Source organism: Eriocheir sinensis, chromosome 33, assembly GCF_024679095.1.
Source record: "Eriocheir sinensis breed Jianghai 21 chromosome 33, ASM2467909v1, whole genome shotgun sequence".
NCBI lineage: Eukaryota > Metazoa > Arthropoda > Malacostraca > Decapoda > Varunidae > Eriocheir > Eriocheir sinensis.
Window position 1 is genome coordinate 16,877,687 of NC_066541.1, and position 19,569 is coordinate 16,897,255.

Here is a 19,569-nt window from a genome sequence, read left to right on the forward strand (position 1 = left end):
TACACACATATCCTCAACTTATTTTTCCTCCCTTTCCTCTCCTTTCTCCGTTTCCTCCATCCCCATCTTTACCTTCCTTTACTCCACTTTCCTCCCCTTTCTTTCTCCCCTTTCTTCTTTTTTTTCCCTTTCCTCCATCCCCATTTATGTCTTCTACTCCCCTTTCCTCCTCTTCCTTCCTCCTCTTTCTCCCTCTCCTTTCTTCCTCCCCTTTCCTTCCCTTATTTCCTTCCCTTTCTTCTTGTCTTTCTTCCTCCTCTTTCTTCCTCCTTTTTCTCTCCTCCCTTTCCTTCATCCCTCTTTTTACCTTCCTCCTTTCCCTTTCCTCCATTTTCCTTCTCCCCTCTCCTTCCCCTTCATCCTCCCCTTTCTTCTTTTTCTTCCCCCATTTCCTCCCCCACAACCCATTAATCCATGACAGACGTGAGAGACACCCATTTCCACCTGATCAAGGGAATGGGGTCACTTGCATCATGGAGGGGGAAGGGGAAGGGGAGGGAGGGGGAAGAGAAGGAAGGGAGAAGAAAAGGTAGAGGGGTAAGAAGGAAGGGGAGAGAAGGAAGAGGTGTAAGGAGAGAAAAGAAGGGGAGGAAAAAAGGAAGAGAAGAAGGAAAGGGGGAGAGAAGAAAAGGGGAAGAGAAGGAAGGGAGAGAAAAAAGGAGGGAGAGAAGGTAGGGGGAAAAAGGAAGGAAGGGGAGGAAGTGGGAAGAGGAGAAACACACACACACACACACACACACACACACACACACACACACACACACACACACACACACACACACACACACACACTCCCTTCTTTTTTTAAACCATTTCTTCTCCCCTTTCCCATCACCTTGAGATTAACTGGAGCGCGATGTGGGGAGGTTAAATGGGTGTTGGGCCTCCTCCCCTCTTTCTCTTCCTCCTCCCCCATTTACCTCTCCATTACCTCCTCTTCTTCTTCCCTCTTCCTCTTCCTACTCCTATCTCTCCACATTATCTCCCCATTTCCTCCTCCTCCTCTTCCTCTTCTTCCTCCTCTTCAAAGTCTCGTAATTCTTCTAATCTTGATCATTTTGCTTGTACGAGAGAGAGAGAGAGAGAGAGAGAGAGAGAGAGAGAGAGAGAGAGAGAAAAAAGGAAGACAAATGAACTAGTCATATCGAAGAGAGAAAAAAAGATAGAGAGAGAAAAAAAGAATCTTGCATATTGAGTAGAGAAAACGAGTGATATTTAAATCTTGAGAGAGAGAGAGAGAGAGAGAGAGAGAGAGAGAGAGAGAGAGAACATAAGAACATAAGAACATGAGAGAAGGGGTTCACGCCTACTCCCATATGTCTGGTGTGTATAGGTAATTAAAGGTGAAATTGTTACCTGCTGGGCGCCGAGATTGGTCATTGGCAGCGCTGAAGGGAAGTGAAGGGCTGGTCAGTTACAGGGGGGAAGGAAAGGACTGGGAGTAGAGGGGGCAGAGGAAGGGGAAGGGAAGAAAATTGATAAAACGTACTTGGCAGAGGAAGAAGAAGGGAAGGGTGGAGGAAGAAGAGTAGCTTAGAAGAAGGGGGATGGGATATGGGAAAAGTAGAGAAGGGAAGAGAAATAATAAGGGATAAGGAAAAGGGAAGAGGTTGGTAAAATTGGGGGCATACACTTTAGCTGCCGTGGTGCTCAATAATAGTCTTCAATGCACTTATTCTCAAACATCGTAGTGAGTGAGTGAGTGTCTTAACCCGGTAACAGCGACGGGCCAAATTTGTGGCCTTACCGTGTACCAGCGATGGGCCAAATTCTTACCATGATATAAACCTCCCAAATAGATGATGCATAAACTGATCACAAATGCATTGGTACTATATATTATGAAATGGTTTGTGTGCGGGATGATTTTTTCTGATTAATTCGCTTAGAGGGGCCTTTAAGATACATGTTTCCCGCAGCTACCGGGTTAATTGCTTTCACGAATAATGTCACAAATATCTTCGGTTACGCTCCATTACCCCGAGACACAGGGCCAGTGACATCCGGGTTACCACAGTTTACCTTTCCCAGGTTTCCCCAGGTACTCGTTCATAGACCAGCCCGTAGCGGAGGATGAGCTGGGTGAGCTGGACGCCGACTCCCCGGGCCATGATTCGAACTAGGACCAGTGGATTTGTAGCTAGGCACGGTAACCACTGCACCACGAAGGAGGGAAGAAAGGTGGTGGATGAGAAGAAGAGGAAGGGAATAGATGATTACTAGTAGAAGATGGGGAAGAAAAGGGGAAGGAATGAAAAAGGAGAGGTTAGGAGAAAGGAAAGGAAAGGAAAGGGAAGGGAAGGGAAGGGAAGGGAAGGGAAGGGAAAAGAAAGGAAAGGAAAAGGGAAGGGAAGGAAAGGAAAGAAAAGGGAAGGGAAGGTAAGAGAAAGGAAAGGAAAGGAAAGGGAAGGAAAGGAAAGGAAAGGGAAGGTAAGAGAAAAGAAAGGGAAGGAAGGGAAGGGAAGGTAAGAGAAGGGAAAGGAACGGAAAGGGAAGGGAAGGTAAGTGAAGGGAAAGACAAACAATGGAAGGGAAAGGAAGGGACTAGAAGGTAGGAACTCATTAACAAAGACGTGAGGAGAATAAATTAAACAAAAACATCATTATCACCTTAATCACCTGTTTTATTGCGGCCATTAAACACTGATAGCCCCATTATGCACTTTATTCATCCACTGTATTCCCCTCACGCCTCTCTCCCCTTCCCTCTCCTCCCCTTTCCTCTCCTCTATTCCTTCCCGTTCCCCAATCTTCTCTCTTTCCCTCATCCCCCTTCTTTTCTCTCTCTCCACTTCATTTCCTTTACTCTTTTCTAATCTGCCTCTCTCTTTCTTTCTTATATTCCTTCCCCTTCTATCCCTTTCTTTCACCCCTATCCCTCTCCTTTTCTCTTTCCTTAATCCTACTCTCTCTCTCTCTCTCTCTCTCTCTCTCTCTCTCTCTCTCTCTCTCTCTCTCTCTCTCTCTCTCTCTCTCTCTCTCTCTCTCTCTCTCTCTCTCTCTCTCTCTCTCTCTCTCTCTTCCTTCACCTCCATACATACTTATATCCCTTCTCTTCATTTCCATTACTCTTTATATTCCTTCATTTTCCTTCTCTCTCTCCACCTCCTCCTCCTCCTCCTTCTCTTCCCTTTCTCCCCTTTCCGTTACCTCCATACTTCCCCTCTCCTCTTTATATAATCCTTTTCTCTCCTCCTGTTCTCCCTTTCATTTCCATAACTCCTACAACTCCCCCATTTCCCTTATCCCTCCCTACCTCTCTCTCCTCCTCCTCCTCCCCTTCCTCCTCCTCCTCCTCCTCCTCCTAACAAGCTACCGGCCAAGAGTCATAAATTCCCAGCCTCCGTTCAACATCTCTCCATCTCATTATTATTCTCATCTTTTTGCGGCGCTTAAATCTGTAAGAAGCGATTGGATTCCACAAGGGTCGAGGGAACACAGGAAAAAAGTGGTTGTTTGCGCCTACCTGACGTCCCATTAGTGTCGGCATATTGTTATTATCTCCAGTGAAGTCTGTGTGTGTGTGTGTGTGTGTGTGTGTGTGTGTGTGTGTGTGTGTGTGTGTGTGTTTGTGTGTTCCTGTTTTCTTAGGTTTCGTTTTCCTTAGTTTCGTTTCCTTTGGTTTACGTTTTCCCTTGGTTTCGTTTCCTTTGGGTTTCGTTTTCTTTTGGTTTCGTTTTCTTTTGGTTTCGTTTTCCTTGGGTTTCGTTTTCCTTGGGTTTCGTTTTCTGTGGGTTTCGTTTTCCCTGGGTTTCGTTTTCCCTGGGTTTCGTGTTCCTGTTTTCTTTGGTTCTCGTTCTCCTTTGGTTTTCGTTTTCTTCGGGTTTCGTTCTCCTCACCTTCGTTCCGCTCACCTGCCCGGAATTCAATTAAGGATCCTCAAGTCAGGTGACATTTTCCACCTCGCTGAACTTAATTTGTATTCACGTTCTTCCTAAAATTATAAACATACCGGTAAAGTATCTCTCTCTCTCTCTCTCTCTCTCTCTCTCTCTCTCTCTCTCTCTCTCTCTCTCTCTCTCTCTCTCTCTCATCATCTATAATAGGCATAGAATATACACCTTCACCTTTTTTTCCCCTCTCAAAATATGTCTCAAACTTTACACATATTTATTTTTTCCCTCCGAGTGAGTTTCAGTTTAAGACAACTGAGATCGGCGCTGCCCTCCTGTCTTAACCTTCCCCCTCCTGCGTTAAAAAGGATATACTTAACTTTACATAAATTCGCTCCAAAGTCTTGTTTTCCTTAATTCGACCCGAGAACCGTCAGCTTAGCGAAGATTGTGTCGGAATTTTAACCTTTAGTCACCAAACTGTATAATTATTTGTTCTATATGAGTCAGTTTCGTTGAGCAAAGAAAAGATGATGCCCAGATTATGTTGTACTTTTTTTCTACTTTTTTTAACTGAACGTATTAACCACAAAGTTATTTTAATCATTTTCTGTATCAGTTCAACTTCTTTCAGCAGGTTTTCGGCGGGTTAAAAGTAAACCAGTTATAAATTAGGGATCTATAAACTAAACCGTGTCTAAATTCTAACCTTTAGTCACCAAACTGCTCTATTTATGTTTCCCTTATAAGTCAGTTTCCTTCAGTAAAACAAAGATGAGGCGAGAGTATGTTGTAGTAAGAAGAGGAAAGGAACGGAGGAAAAAAGGAAGGAAAGAAGGGAAAGAGGGAAATAAAAAGGAATATACAAAAAACAGGCAAGAAAAAAATGAGAACTGTAGAAAAGGACCGTTCTCTTTTTTCTCTTGAACTACCCACGATGCTGTTTTGATAATCTTTTCTATCACTTCAAATTCCTTCAGCCGAGCAAGACAAAGGTGGTCTCTTCATAAACCAAAACAAAGATGAATCGAGAATATGCTGTAATCCCTTTCTCTTTTTTTCCTGAACTAACCACGAAGTATTTTGATAATCTTTTCTATCACTTCTTATTCTTTCAGCCAGGCAAGACAAAGGTAGTTTCTTCATAAACCAAAACAAAGATGAATCGAGAATATGCTGTAATACCTTTCCCTTTTTTTCCTGAACTAACCACGAAGCTGTTTTGATAATCTTTTCTATCACTTCTTATTCTTTCAGCCAGGCAAGACAAAGGTAGTTTCTTCATAAACCAAAACAAAGATGAATCGAGAATATGCTGTAATCCCTTTCCCTTTTTTTCCTGAACTAACTACGAAGCTATTTTGATAATCTTTTCCATCACTTCTTATTCTTTCAGCCAGGCAAGACAAAGGTAGTTTCTTCATAAACCGAAACAAAGATGAATCGAGAATATGCTGTCATACCTTTCCCTTTTTTTCCTGAACTAACCACGAAGCTGTTTTGATACTCTTGTCTATCACTTCCAATTCCTTCAGCCGAGCGAGACAAAGGTGGTCTCTTCATCAGCTGTTTCCTCTTTGTTGGCGGCAAGTTGAAAGAAAGCCATTAAAAAGATGAAGCATTTAACCTCAACGGATTATTTTTACTATGTTTGGTTATAAGTCAATTTCTTTCAGCTGGACAAGACAAAGGAAGTTTCTTAACAAGGTCTTTTCTCTTTGTTTTTACTCAGGTTAAAAGTAAAAGGTTCAGGAAGTAGAAAGATATTTTAGCTAAACGAGAAACTTTTTTTTTTACTTAGTGTCGTTATAAGTCAATTTTCTCCATCTAGGCTAAGTAAAGGAATTCTCTCAACAAACTATTTTATTTTAATTTTCGGCAGATTAATAGTAAAAGATTAATTAAGTAGAATAATTTAACTTCGGCGGAATATATATATTTTTAACTTTATTTGGGTATAAGTCGATTCCCTTCAGCCAGTCAAGAAAACGCAATCTCGTAACTATTTTCTTGTTTTCGTCTAGTTAAAAATAAACAAGTCACAAAGTATAAATATTTAACCCAAACATAAACTTTTTTTGTACTCTTCGTCACTATAGGTCAGCTTCCTTCAGCCAGGCCAGGTAAAGGGCAACAAAATCTCTTCATTCATACAACTTCTTTTTATCTTTTCTTATCTTCAGCTCACAAAGTATAGATATTTAACCTAAACAAATTTTTCTTACTCTTCCTCGCCATAAGTCATCTTCCTTTGCCAGGCGAGATAAAGAGCAAACAGATCTCTTCACACAACATATATATATATATATATATATATATATATATATATATATATATATATATATATATATATATATATATATATATATATATATATATATATATATATATATATATATATATATATATATATATATATATATATATATATATATATATATATATATATATATATATATATCTTTGAAAAGTATTCGATTCAACAACCAAACAAAAAACAGGTTCCAAGACTCTTTTAAACACCGAACCTTTCTTTCCTTTCCTCTCTCTCGCTCTTCCTCTCTCTCGTCCATCCTCTTAACATAGCAAGAATCAATCAGAAGTATCCGATTCAACAACTTAACAAAAAACAGGTTCCAAGTCTTATTAAAACACAGAACCTTTCTTTCCTTTCCTCTCTCTCTTTTCCTCTCTCTCGTCCATCCTCTTAACATAGCAAGAATTAATCAGAAGTATCCGATTCAACAACTTAACAAAAAAACAGGTTCCAAGACTTTTTAAACCACCGAACCTTTCTTTCTTCATTTCCACTCTCTCTCTTCCTCTCTCTCGTCTGTCTCTGAGCGTGGGAGTTCGTTACACACCCATCCTCTTAACATAACCAGAATCAATACATATATTTCATCCCGAAGGCTCGTTCTTTACTCGCCTGACAAGATAAAAAGGAAAGGAAGTGAAACCGTTTTGAGCTCGTCTCGATTTTTAACTCAATTCCATTTTCGTGATGCAAGAGTCAGGAGTTTTTTGCATCAACGTTCCAAATAAGTGTTAGCTAGAAATAGTTACGAACGTTTGGGAAAGAACGGGAAGGAAAGGGAAGAGGAAGGAGAGGAGATGGGAGAGGAAGAAGAAGTGGAGCGGGGAAGGGAAAAAGTGGAGAGAGGAAGGGAGGAAGAGGGAGAATGGAATGGAGAAGGAAAGGGAAGAAGGAGAGGAGAAAGGAAAGGGAGGAAGGGAGAAGGAGATTAGAGGGGAAGGGAATAAGAATAATCGTTTTTGGCTACAGTGGGATAGAAATACTCGTTTAAATGTTGTGTGTTTGTATCAACGTTTCAAATAAGTGTAAGGGAGGGATAGTAGCCAACGTTTCTTTAGAGTTAAGGGAAGAATAAACGTTTTTGACTACACTGAGATAGAAATACTTGTTCAAATAATGGTTGATGTGAGTGTTTGTGTTGAGAATTAATGAGTTTTGCGTAAGTATTTGTGTAAACGGTACTTTTAAGCGGTTTTTTTTTTTTGTGTGAGAGAGAGAGAGAGAGAGAGAGAGAGAGAGAGAGAAAGAAATTAAAAGAGATACAAGGCGAGAGAGAGAAAGAAAAAGAGGAAGACAGTGATATAGTGTTGTATGTTCTTGGCTTCTTTACCTTTTGTTACACGTTACCTGGACACACCTTGACGCTAACCACCACCACCACCACCACTAACACCACTACCACCACCACCACTACCACCACCACTAACACCACCACCAGTTATTTTTTTCCCACATCATCAATTTCCTCTTTTTTCTCTCTCCAACTCTCCTTTTTTGTTCTTTTCTCTTTATTTGTTTATTTATTTTCCTTTTTCATGATATAATAATATTTTTGTAGGTCTTACACACACACACACACACACACACACACACACACACACACACACACACACACACACACACACACACACACACACACTTTTCCTCCCCTTGCCCTCTCCCATCCCCCCCAATACACACAACCTCCCTCTTCCCCCTCAACATACACAAGCACATTAGAGTCGTGTTTACCTCCCCCTAACTCATCACGACCAAAGGTAAACACCACAGGTAAGACTCCGGTAAAAGCCAGGTAGGCCTCATTTGCACCTGCCTGCCTACCTGGTGTAATTAGCCGCCGTGGGTACCTCTTACAAGGCCACACACACGTAACCTACTGGCACACCTGTGGAAGGGAAGGGAAAGGAAGGGGAGAATGGGAAGAAGAGGAAGAGGAGAGGGGGAGGAGAAGGGAGGCAGTGGGAGGAAAAGTGAAGGAAAGAGGGAGAGAAGAAGGGAAGAAAGAGAGAATTGAAGGGATGGCAAGGAGATGAGATGGGACGGGTAGTGAAGGGAAGGGGAGAATGGAGAGGGGAACGGAATGAAAGGAAAGGGGAGAATGGGAAAGAAAGGAAGGGAAGAAGAAAGGGAGGGAAGAGCTAGAGGAGACAGGATAAGAAGAGTGAAAGAAGGGAAGGGAAGAGGAAGGATTTACATAGATTTACATACATAGAAAATCAGACCACACAGACCCCATGGGAAAGGAAAAGGAAAAGAAGATGAAGAGAGGGGAAAGGAAGAAGGAGGAAAAGAGAATGGAAGGGAAGAAGGAGAGAACAGGAAAAAGGAAGGGAAGAGGGAAAGGAGAGGGGAAGGGAAGGAGAGAATTGAAGGGAAGAAGTGGAAAATGTATAAGAAATAAATTTATGACAGAGAAAGTGATGGATAGTGACATATAGAGACAGGCGGTGATGGTCATAGCGGTAGTGACTGTGGTGGTGATGGTGATGATGGTAATGGGTAAGGCGGGAATGGTAGTGGTGATGGTAGTGGTGGTGGTGGTGATGGTGGTGGTGGTGGTGGTGGTGGTGGTGTCAAAACAATGTAAGCCTCCCTCCCTCCCCTTCTCCCCTTCCTCCTCCCCTTCCCTCCCTTCACCCCTTTACAACTGACCTCTCTTGCCCTTTCCCTTACTTCCAGCCCTTGTCTCTCTCCCTTCCATCCTCTCCTCCCTTTCTTTCCCTTTCCCTTTCCTTTCCCTTCCTTTATCTATGTTTTTTATCCCTTTCCTTCCATTTCCTTATTCCTCCTTTCCTTCCCTTCCTTTTCATTTCCTTACTCCTCCTTTTTCTTCCTTCACTTTCTTTTTCTTATTTCCTTTCCTTCCCTTTTCCTCTCCCTTCCTTTATATATTCTCTTTATCTCCCATTCCCTTCCATTTTCTTATTCCTCCTTACTTTCCCTTCCTTTCCCTCTCCTTATTCCTCCTTCCCTTCCTTTCCCTCTCCTTACTCCTCCTTCCCTTCCTTTCACTTTCCTTTTCTTATTTCCTTTCTTTCCTTTCCCTATATATTACCTTTCCTTTTCTCACTCTACTCTTCCCTCTCTCCATCATTCCCTCTCATTTCTTACCTCAATGTTTTCCCCTTTCATTTTCTTTACCTTCTCATTTCTCCCCCCTCATCTCCCTCATATACATTTATTTGTCTCCCTTTCTCCCTCTTTCATTCATTTTTCCTCCCTTCATTTCCTAACTATCCTTTCCTTCCTTTCCTTTCTCTTCCCATTCAATTAGCTTAGGGAAGGAGAAAGGAAAGAAAAGATTAGGAAAGGGTTGGGAAAGGAAAGTAAGGGAAGGGGAAGGGAAGGGGAGGGAAGGGAAAGGAAAGGGAAGGAGAAGGGAAGGGAAGGAGAAGGGAAGGGGAGGGAAGGGGAAGAGGAGGGGGGTAGGGAAAGGAAAGTTAAGAAAAGGAAAGGAAGGGGGAGGTGAAGGAGGGGAAGGGAAAGGTAGGGAAGGAGAGGGGTAAGTAGGGAAGGAGGGAAAGGGAAAGGGAATGTTAAGTAAGGTAAGGGAAGGGGAAGGGGAGGGAAGGGAAATGGAAGTGTGGAGGGGCCAGGCCATCTCTTAAGCACCAAATAAGGCTCCGGTGTTTTGGGTAACCTGTCGTGAAGGTAAAGACGTTTTTTAGTCCTTATTTGGCAACGTTTTCCTCGAGTGGGATATTAGTGATTATCTCTCTTCTTCTCTCTCCCTCTCTCGGTTTCCACTTTAGTGATTTCTATCTTTATATTTCTCTATCACTCTCTTTCCATCTATCCATCTGTCAACCTTTTATTTTTTTTCTAGGTGTTGTCTATTGCACCCGTCTGACCACTCGCCACTACCTCCCTTACCTATCTACCTATCTCTATCTATCTTTATCTATCTATCCATGTAACTTTATCTATTTATTTATATTCCTATATATTTATCTATCTATTAGTATTTAAATTGCCACAATGTATTCCTTTCTATCATTATTTTTATTCTTATTATTTTTTACTCTTGTCAGTCCTTCAAGAACATATTCCAGAGACGCATAGATAGATAGATAGATAGAGAGAGAGAGAGAGAGAGAGAGAGAGAGAGAGAGAGAGAGAGAGAGAGAGAGAGAGAGAGAGAGAGAGAGAGAGAGAGAGAGAGAGAGAGAGAGAGAGAGAGATGAAAGAGATAGAGAAAGAGAGATGTGCAACAGATGAGATAATGGATGGAGGAAAGTATGGGAGGGAGACGTGATGGATGATGGTGATGGTGGTGGTGGTGGTGATGATGATGGTGATGAATACTAAGCTAGCGTAGTGAAGGGAGAAAAAGATGCGGAGGAGTAGAAAGACGAAAGGAGGAGGAGGAGGAGGAGGAGGAGGAGGAGGAAAGTCTATTAAAGGAGGGAAGGTGAAGGGAAGGTGTTGTGAAAAGGGTGTAGCAATGATGGGAGTGCAGTGGAGGAGGAGGAGGAGGAGGAGGAGGAGGAGGAGGAGGAGGAGGAAGAGGAGGAGGAGGAGGAGGAAGAGGATAAACGTGGGAAAGCTGTTAGTAGATGTTACCTTACTGTTAGTGTCATCGCTGTTGTTGTTGTTGTTGTTGTTGTTGTTGTTGTTGTTCTTTTTATCTTCTTATTTGTATTTGTATCTTTCTATCCATCTATCCATCTTTCCGACACACACACACACACACACACACACACACACACACACACACACACACACATACAGGTCAAGGTCGTCATAAATATGGTATGGGAGAGAGTCATGCAGAGAGAGAGAGAGAGAGAGAGAGAGAGAAGGTTCTTGTTAAACACAAACACACAGGCGTATAGAAAGAAGAAGAAAGGGAGGCACGTGTGTGTGTGTGTGTGTGTGTGTGTGTGTGTGTGTGTATAGAAATGACGTGTGACTTCTTAAACACATACAACTATTACTTCTCCTTTACTTCCTTTAAAACTCTTGCATTCCTTTCCTCTTCTTCCTCCTCCTCCTCCTCCTCTTTCTTCTCTTCTTACTACTCCATTGGTAGGATCGGAGGAGGGAAGAAAGGGGTCAGAGGTGAAGGACGGAGGGAAGGAGGGAAAGGGAGGGAAGGAGGAGATGGGAGGGAAGAGAAGGAGGGTCTGAAAGGAAAGGTTCTGTTCGAAGTTCCTTTTCTTCTTCTTCGTTTTTTTAATCTTTCCTTTCATCGTCTTTAGGCATGACATTAGACCGTTAGCAGTAGTAGTAGTAGTAGTAGTAGTAGTAGTAGTAGTAGAAAAAATGAATGAAAACAGAATATCGAAGAAAATGGAAGCGAGTAGAAAAACAGGATTTGAAGGGAAACTAAAAAAAAAAGAGAAAGAATATGGCGAAGAAAATTTAATAGATGAAAAGTAAAATAACTGGGAAAAGTAAGAGAGAGAGAGAGAGAGAGAGAGCTGTGGCCAGGTAACGGAATGATGGAACTTCAAGGTGAGTGTGTGTGTGTGTGTGTGTGTGTGTGTGTGTGTGTGTGTGTGTGTGTGTGTGTGTGTGTGTGTGTGTGTGTGTAAAAGAATCACCATGACTTTTACTTAATACACGTTCATTTATCATACTTTTTTTTCCTTATATACTGACAATTCTTTTTTCATTGTTAAAACGTAGAAATAGTAGTAGTAGTAATAGTAGTAGTAGTAGTAGTAGTAGTAGTAGTAGTAGTAGTGGTGGTGGTGGTGGTTATTGTAGTAGTAGTAGTAGTATGGTAGTGGTGGTGGTTTTGGTAGTAGTAGTAGTAGTAGTAGTAGTAGTAGTAGTGGTGGTGATGGTGGTGGTAATGGTGATGATATTTCGATAACCACCACATTTCTATTATTACTTATGTCCTCACCTCGCATTCCAACACACCACCACCACCACCACCACCACCACTACCACCACCACCACTACCACCACCTCGTCGCCACACCCACGACCACCCCGCTGACGCCAGACCCACGGAGATACACCTTTAATTACCCTTACATAGGAGGTGGACAGGTAGAGAAGGGAGGAGGAGGAGGAGGAGTAGGAGGAAAATGGGGCAGGGTAGGTAGGTGTGCTTGAGGTGGTGGTGGTGGTGGTGGTGATAATGGTGGTGGTTGTGGTGGTAAGGGTGTGGTTTTCATGGGTATAACTTCCTGTGTGTGTGTGTGTGTGTGTGTGTGTGTGTGTGTGTGTTGGTTTTTCATTCGTTGTGTGCCAGAAATGGTTCTAAGTAGTCTGTCTTTTTTTTTCTTATTTGTCTAGTCTGTCTGTCTGTCTGTCTGTCTGTGTTTAATTGTATATGTGCGTGTCTCTTTAGATGTCTGTCTATCTGTGTTTATATATGTGTGTCTGTCTGTCTGCCTGTCTATGCATGTGTATTTCTCTAGCTATCTGTCTAACTGTCTGTCTATTTTTGTGTCTTTCTGTTTGTCTGTGTGTCTGTCTCTCTGTCTTTCTCTATGTCCCTAATGGATTATGGTGATTATGTTCAGATCTCATCTAGATAAAAGAATTCCAGGGTGATATTTGATCCTTCATATCCACAAGGTTTCTCTCTCTCTCTCTCTCTCTCTCTCTCTCTCTCTCTCTCTCTCTCTCTCTCTCTTTTTTTCTCTCTCTCTCTCTCTCTCTCTCTCTATTTTTATAGGGGCTCTCTCTCTCTCTCTCTCTCTCTCTCTCTCTCTCTCTCTCTCTCTCTCTCTCTCTCTCTCTCTCTCTCTCTCTCTCTCTCTCTCTCTCTCGTCAGTGATGTACCCACCGCTAAAAGTCATAGGTCATTCGTTACCCACCTGACCTTGCTTACGGTCACCTAGATACCTTACGACTACTACTACTACTACTACTACTACTACTACTACTACTACTACTACTACTAGAACTATCATCACCACCGCCACCACCACCACCACCACTGCCACTACAAGTACCATCATCATCACCACGATCATCACCACCTTCACTACCAACTCCAGAGTCCCCTCATCACCACGCCTGTTCATACTACTTTTCGCCCACCACCACCACCTTTACCACCACCACCATCACCACCACCACCACAAGTACCATCATCATCACCACCACCACCACCAGCACCACCACCACAACCACCACCAATTATTATGTTTTCCCACACCATCTCAGCTTCCTCTCTTTTCTCTCTCTCCAATTCTCATTTTCTTTCTTTTCTTTTTTGTTATATTTTCTTTTTTTTCATTTATTGTGGTCATTGATTTATTTCTTAGGTCACACACACACACACACACACACACACACACACACACACACACACACACACACACACACACACACACACACACACACACACACACACACGGGTTCCTTACTTCTTGCATCGACCTCCCATTTCTCTCTTACCGTCGACTTTCACTTATCATTCCTTCTTTCCTTCCTTCCTTCTTTCCTTTTTTTTTCTTCCTTCCTTCCTTCTTGTCTTCCCTCCTTCCTTCCTGTCTTATTATTCCCTCCTTTCCTCCTTCCTTCCTTCCTTTCTTCCTTCCTTCCTTTCTTTCTTCCTTCCTTCCTTCCTTCCTTCCTTCCTTCCTTCCTTCCTTCCTACTTTCCTTCCTTATTCACTTTACTCTCGCCTCCTTTTCCTTTTCTTATTTTCCTTCTTCTTTCCTTCCAATAATAATGAACTTTAATTTTCTTTCTTCATTTATTTTCTCGCTCTTCCTCCTCAACCTTCTTCCTCTTCTCATCCTCCTCATCATAAACATCTTCCTCCCCTCCTATGTAAGATTTTTTTTTTTATGGCAGCAGCAGTAGTAGTAGTAGTAGTAGTAGTAGTAGTAGTAGCAGTGATAGTGGTAGTATCAGGAAGTAGAGCAATGGAGAAAGGAGGAGGAGGAGGAGGAGGAGGAGTAGGGAGACTCTCACGTGTTCCGTCGGGCTGTGTCGTGAGTCTCATACACACACACACACACACACACACACACACACACACTCTCTCTCTCTCTCTCTCTCTCTCTCTCTCTCTCTCTCTCAAACACATTAACGTAGTTCTTTTGTATTTTTATTCATTCTTCTTCTTATTATTATTATCATTATTATCTATATTATTATTATCATTGCTGTTGTTATTATTATTATTATTATTATTATTATTATTATTATTATTATTATTATTATTATTATTATTATTATTATTATATTCTGGATTATGTGCTTGTCACGTGCTTTGAGAATCATTAGTCATGCTTTTTCACCTCCTCCTCCTCCTCCTCCTCCTCCTCCTCCTCCTCCTCCTTCATAAGCCAAATTTGTAACACAGGTCAGGGTTAGGTCAGTGGTGTACCCCGTGTGTGTGTGTGTGTGTGTGTGTGTGTGTGTGTGTGTGTGTGTGTGTGTGTGTGTGTGTGTGTGTGTGTGTGTGTGTGTGTGTGAATGAAGGAATGCTTGAGAGTGAAAGGAGACAAATTTGAGCACACACTCACACACACACACACACACACACACACACACACACACACACACACACACACACACACACACACACACACACACACAGATGCATACATGGCCTGGTATCATTATGTGCATTTTCCGGAGCGCGTGTGTGCGTAAATGTGAAAGGTTGTGTAGTTAGACAAAGGTTCACATGAGCAGGACAAAGACAGAGAGAGAGAGAGAGAGAGAGAGAGAGAGAGAGAGAGAGAGAGAGAGAGGGAGAGGGAGAGGTAAAGAGAAACGGTAAGTAAAAAAAATCCTTCGCTTGTTCAATGTATAAAGTAAAAATTGAGTGAAATTCCTTTATTCGCGAAAAAAAAAAAACAGAAAAAAACTAAAGACAATCCATACAAACACACACAAACACACTTAAAAACACGTAAAACAAACCAAGTTACCCTCTAAAAATCGATGTTTGAGTGGCGGTACTTGGCTCAGTATATTGTTTCTCCAGTGTTATGAGCCGTGTACCGCCCTCCCCTCCGCCTCCCCGCCTCCTCCCCTCACCCTCCCCTCTTTCACCTTACCAATAGTGTGTTGCAAGTTCCCTCCCTTAACCTCCCCATCAGCCTTCCCTTCCTCCCCAAACTAGTCGGTACTCACGCCGTAGATGGGAAGGGAAGGAAACGAAAGGGAAGGGAAGGGAAGAAAGAGGAATGGATGGAAAGGGAAGGGAAGAAAGAGGAATGGATGGAAAGGGAAAGGAAGAAAGACGAATGAAAAGTGAAGGGAGGGGAAGAAAAGAAATGAATGGGAAGGAGAGAAGAAGAGAGAGAGAGAGAGAGAGAGAGAGAGAGAGAGAGAGAGAGAGAGAGAGAGAGAGAGAGAGAGAGAGAGAGAGAGAGAGAGAGATCAGTCCTCACCCTGACCCTCGACCTCGGGAACAGGAGGAGGAGGAGGAGGAGGAAGAGGAGGAGGAGGAGAAGGAGGAGGAGGAGGAGGAGGAGGAGGAGGAGGAGGAGGAGGAGGAGCAGCAAGAGGAGGGAGGCATTGGTGACCTGCATTAGTTGAATTTAGAAAGACCTGAGATGAGTGTGTGTGTGTGTGTGTGTGTGTGTGTGTGTGTGTGTGTGTGTGTGTGTGTGTGTGTGACTTATTTTGACTAGCTCAAGAGTTATCACTTTTAATTTAGACAGCATGAAATATGCCAGGTGAGAGAGAGAGAGAGAGAGAGAGAGAGAGAGAGAGAGAAGGGGAACGTTGATAAGGGGTGGTAGACAGACTGAATTTCCCCATTCTCTCTCTCTCTCTCTCAGCTCAGGTCACACACATAGACGGTGGTTAAGGTCAGGTCAGTTACTATATTAGGTCACACAGGTGGGATTCACACACACACACACACACACACACACACCATGGACGAATTGATGGAAAGAAATTAACTGGCGTTATCTGTGTGTGTGTGTGTGTGTGTGTGTGTGTGTGTGTGTGTGTGTGTGTGTGTGTGTGTGTGAGTCATGATTAAAGGAATTCCCACCAAGCTGCGTCGTAATTCGTTTATCTTTGTCTCTTCTCTCTCTCTCTCTCTCTTTCCTGTATTACTATAGTCTTTCACCACAGAAACAGTAACAATATCAACAGAAATAACAGTAGTAGTAGTAGTAGTAGTAGTAGTAGTAGTAGTAGTAGTAGAAGTAGTAGTCGTAGTAGTAGTAATAGTAGTAAAACCATGAGCGATAGCAAATTAATAAACAGCAATAGTGAACACATCAGCACTATAGCCAGACCCCAAACACACAAACACCCCCACAAGGCACCCACCAGTCCCTTACATCATTCCTTCTTTCGCAGACTACAACGGCCGCTGCTACGATGCCGAGCGGTGTTCCCTGCACACCACGGGCGAGACCTGGACCGTGGACAGCACCTGCGAGCAAGCCACCTGCGTCCAGGCCTCCAACGGGACCCTGCTGGAGAAGAGGATCAGGTGAGGCGAAGGACGGGCAGGTGGAGTAGTAGTAGTAGTAGTAGTAGTAGTTGTTGTTGTTATTGCTGTTTTGTTGTAATATTTTGGATTTCTCGAGTATTATGAATTAAACTTTAAAGATTCGTTTATCTGATGGATATGTTTGTAGTTATTGGTATTTATGTCGTAGTAGCAGTAGTAGTAGTAGTAGTAGTAGTAGTAGTAGTAATAGTAGTCGAGCAGAGCAGAGTAGCAGAGCTTCATCCGTTTTAAGGCTCCTCATCTTCTCTCCCCTCCTACCTGTAATCACTCCTGCCCTCCTGTATTCACCTGGCTCCGGTGTCCCCAGGTGCTCGGAGCTGCTGCCGCTCTTCAACGAGAACTGCTACATCGTGAGGGTGGAGGGCAAGGCCTACCCACACTGCTGCCCGCAACTCTACTGCGAGGGGAAGCTGGTGTCCTCCTCGCCACCCTTCTAAGCAGTGTCTCTAGCAAAGCTGTTTTATATAGGCGATGTAGTAGTGCCTCTCCGTGCCTGTTTGAACGAGTCTCCCTTTCTCTCTGCTCGTTTTCTGTTTTAAGCAGTGCCTCTCAAGCGTTCTTATATTTCAATCAGTTCAGTGTATTCAAAGCAGTACCTATCTGTCTACTTTGTTTAGTGTTCATCTACTCTTCTTTATCTTCGTTTTGCATTCTGTCTTTCACTTTTTTCTATATTCTATCGAGTGGTTGTCTCCGTCTGTTCTATCCATTCTCGGTAATAGTATTTTGTCTCTTCTATCTATCTCTAACACATAAACGACTTGTGTCAATTTTTCATACATAGCTCCGACTCTTTTTAACATAACTTCAAAAAATAGGTTTCCATCTACCTTTCGATAATTCATTGCACTGTAAACATTAAACAAATCATTTTTTAAGCCTTCAATAGTGTTATATCATCATGCCATCCTGTGTAGCATCAAGTGTGTTTATCTCAAGCATTCAAAAAACATATGAGCGAGACACACGACCACACCAAACCTTTAGAAATCAGATCAGATCCTCATTGTCACGAGGTCACTAGCGCCTTAGTATGATTCTAGAGGATTAAATCATCATGACATCCTGTGTAGCATCAAGTGTGTTTATCTCAAGCATTCAAAAATCTTATGAGCGAGACACACGACCACACCAAACCTTTAGAAATCAGATCAGATCCTATAAGTCACGAGGTCACTAGCGCCTTATGATTCTAGAGGACTCGGATGAGCATCATATATAATTATACTCTTTTGACCAGTCTCATCTCCCACCCCAGCATCCACCACCAGCTACCTCCGTCCCACCAATAGTATTCAGAAAACAATTGAGCATCTTCTTTCCTCACATATCTCCAGAAGTCAAATGAGCACCAGCACATTTTTGTACCATATCTCATCTCCTCATAGCATCCACTTCTAATCTCACTTCTAATCTCACTTTTAATCTCACCTTTCATTGAAGAAAACGATGTAATTATATTTCTCGTGTACATTTTTTGGCCGTTGTCAGTAGTTGGTGTAATGCTTTTTTATTATACTTATCCACTTCATCATTTTTTCGCTCAAGTTGTCGATATTTCTTTGTCATTCCGTTCATGCCATTCAACATCAATAGTTTTTCTCTTCATAAGCATTCCGTCTTTTTTCAGTCAAGTTGTCCATAGGTTTTGTGTCTATGCATTCCGTCTCTTTATCTTTAAGTTGTCAATAGCTAATGTAATTGCCTTTATTTTTATTTATACCTTCCATTTTTTTCTTATTGCCAAACTGTAGTTCTTTCTTGTATATAAATATCGTAGGATTAAGATTCTTTTAGAGTTCTGTTTATTATCTATCTGACTATCTATTTATCCATCCATTTCTATCTTCATCTCTGTATCAATCTATTCCTATCTCTCTATCTATCTATCAGAGCAGACCGTTCCACATGATTAATTATAATTATTAATAATACGAGGTATGTTAACACTTCGGTCTTGATAAACCTTTAACTTAACATATTTCAGAATAACACACAAACACACACACACACACACACACACACACACACACACACACACACACACACACACACACACACACAGATATCGCTCACCCCTGTTTATATACCTGTAAATACCTAGGTAGACCAATAGGGAAGTAAAGGTAGTTTGTAATGTAGAGATAAGGTTTTGATCACGGGACTAACACGAAGAGCTGCCCCGCCCGACCTCCTTATACCCCGATCCCTTATAGCCTAATCCCTTATAGCCCAATTCCTTATAGTCCAGTCCCTTATACCCCAATCCCTTATACCCCAATCCCTTATACCCTAATCCCTTATACCCCAACCCCTTATACATCAATCTCTTATACCCCAATCCCTTATAGCCCAATCCCTTTATACCCAATCCCATATAGCCCAATCCCTTATACCCCATTCCCTTATAGCCCAATCCCTTACAAACCAACCCCTTTAAAATAATATACCCAAAAAGTAGACTCTAAGATCATGTTTACTAATTACTTAATGAGTTCGTCATTATACCTCTTTTTTTTTAATCAAAGGGAAGGAATTAAATATGTATATACACTAGACAGTAATACATACATACATACATACATGCATACATACAAATATACATACAGGAGAGTTCAGAAGGAGGGGGGCGGGGCAAGGCAGGAGGGGGGACTGATTATAATTACCAATCTTGTTTTTATTACTTTTACTATCATTATTATCCATTCATTACCACTAACAGCTAAAAAAACATAGTCCTCCCTCGCATCAGCCCCCCGGCGACGAAAGGTTTAATAAATATTTTTGTACAAACACAGAACACGTTGTTTCCTTCATCCTTTGCTATGGCATTAAGAAAGACAGCTATATAGTAGATTGTAGAACTCGCATAGTAATAGTTATAGTAGTAGCAGTAGAAGTAGCATAAGTAGTAGTGACAGCAGTACTGTATTTGCTAGAATTGCATTAGTAGTGGGGTTATTGCCTCCTGCCGACGACTTAACTCATTCAAGAGGAGAGTATCGAGGCACTTA

The 19,569-nt window shown here is 42.1% G+C and overlaps 1 protein-coding gene across 2 annotated transcripts in view; it reads left to right on the forward strand.

The window, feature by feature from the left end:
* The window catches only part of LOC127006803 (U-scoloptoxin(16)-Er9a-like), a 49,640-nt gene extending 30,285 nt beyond the window's left edge, over nt 1-19,355 (forward strand). The window contains exons 2-4 of one of the 2 annotated variants that reach the window (XR_007759766.1): nt 16,399-16,534; nt 16,863-17,571; nt 17,728-19,355. Coding sequence is in view for 1 of the 2 variants with exons in the window: in XM_050877142.1 (XP_050733099.1) it covers nt 16,399-16,534; nt 16,863-16,992 (266 nt within the window). In the remaining variant the exon portion in view is untranslated. Of the gene's footprint in view, nt 1-16,398; nt 16,535-16,862 lie in introns of both variants that reach the window. The other variant, XM_050877142.1, reaches the window with a different exon arrangement.
* The last annotated feature ends 214 nt before the right edge of the window (nt 19,356-19,569 follow it).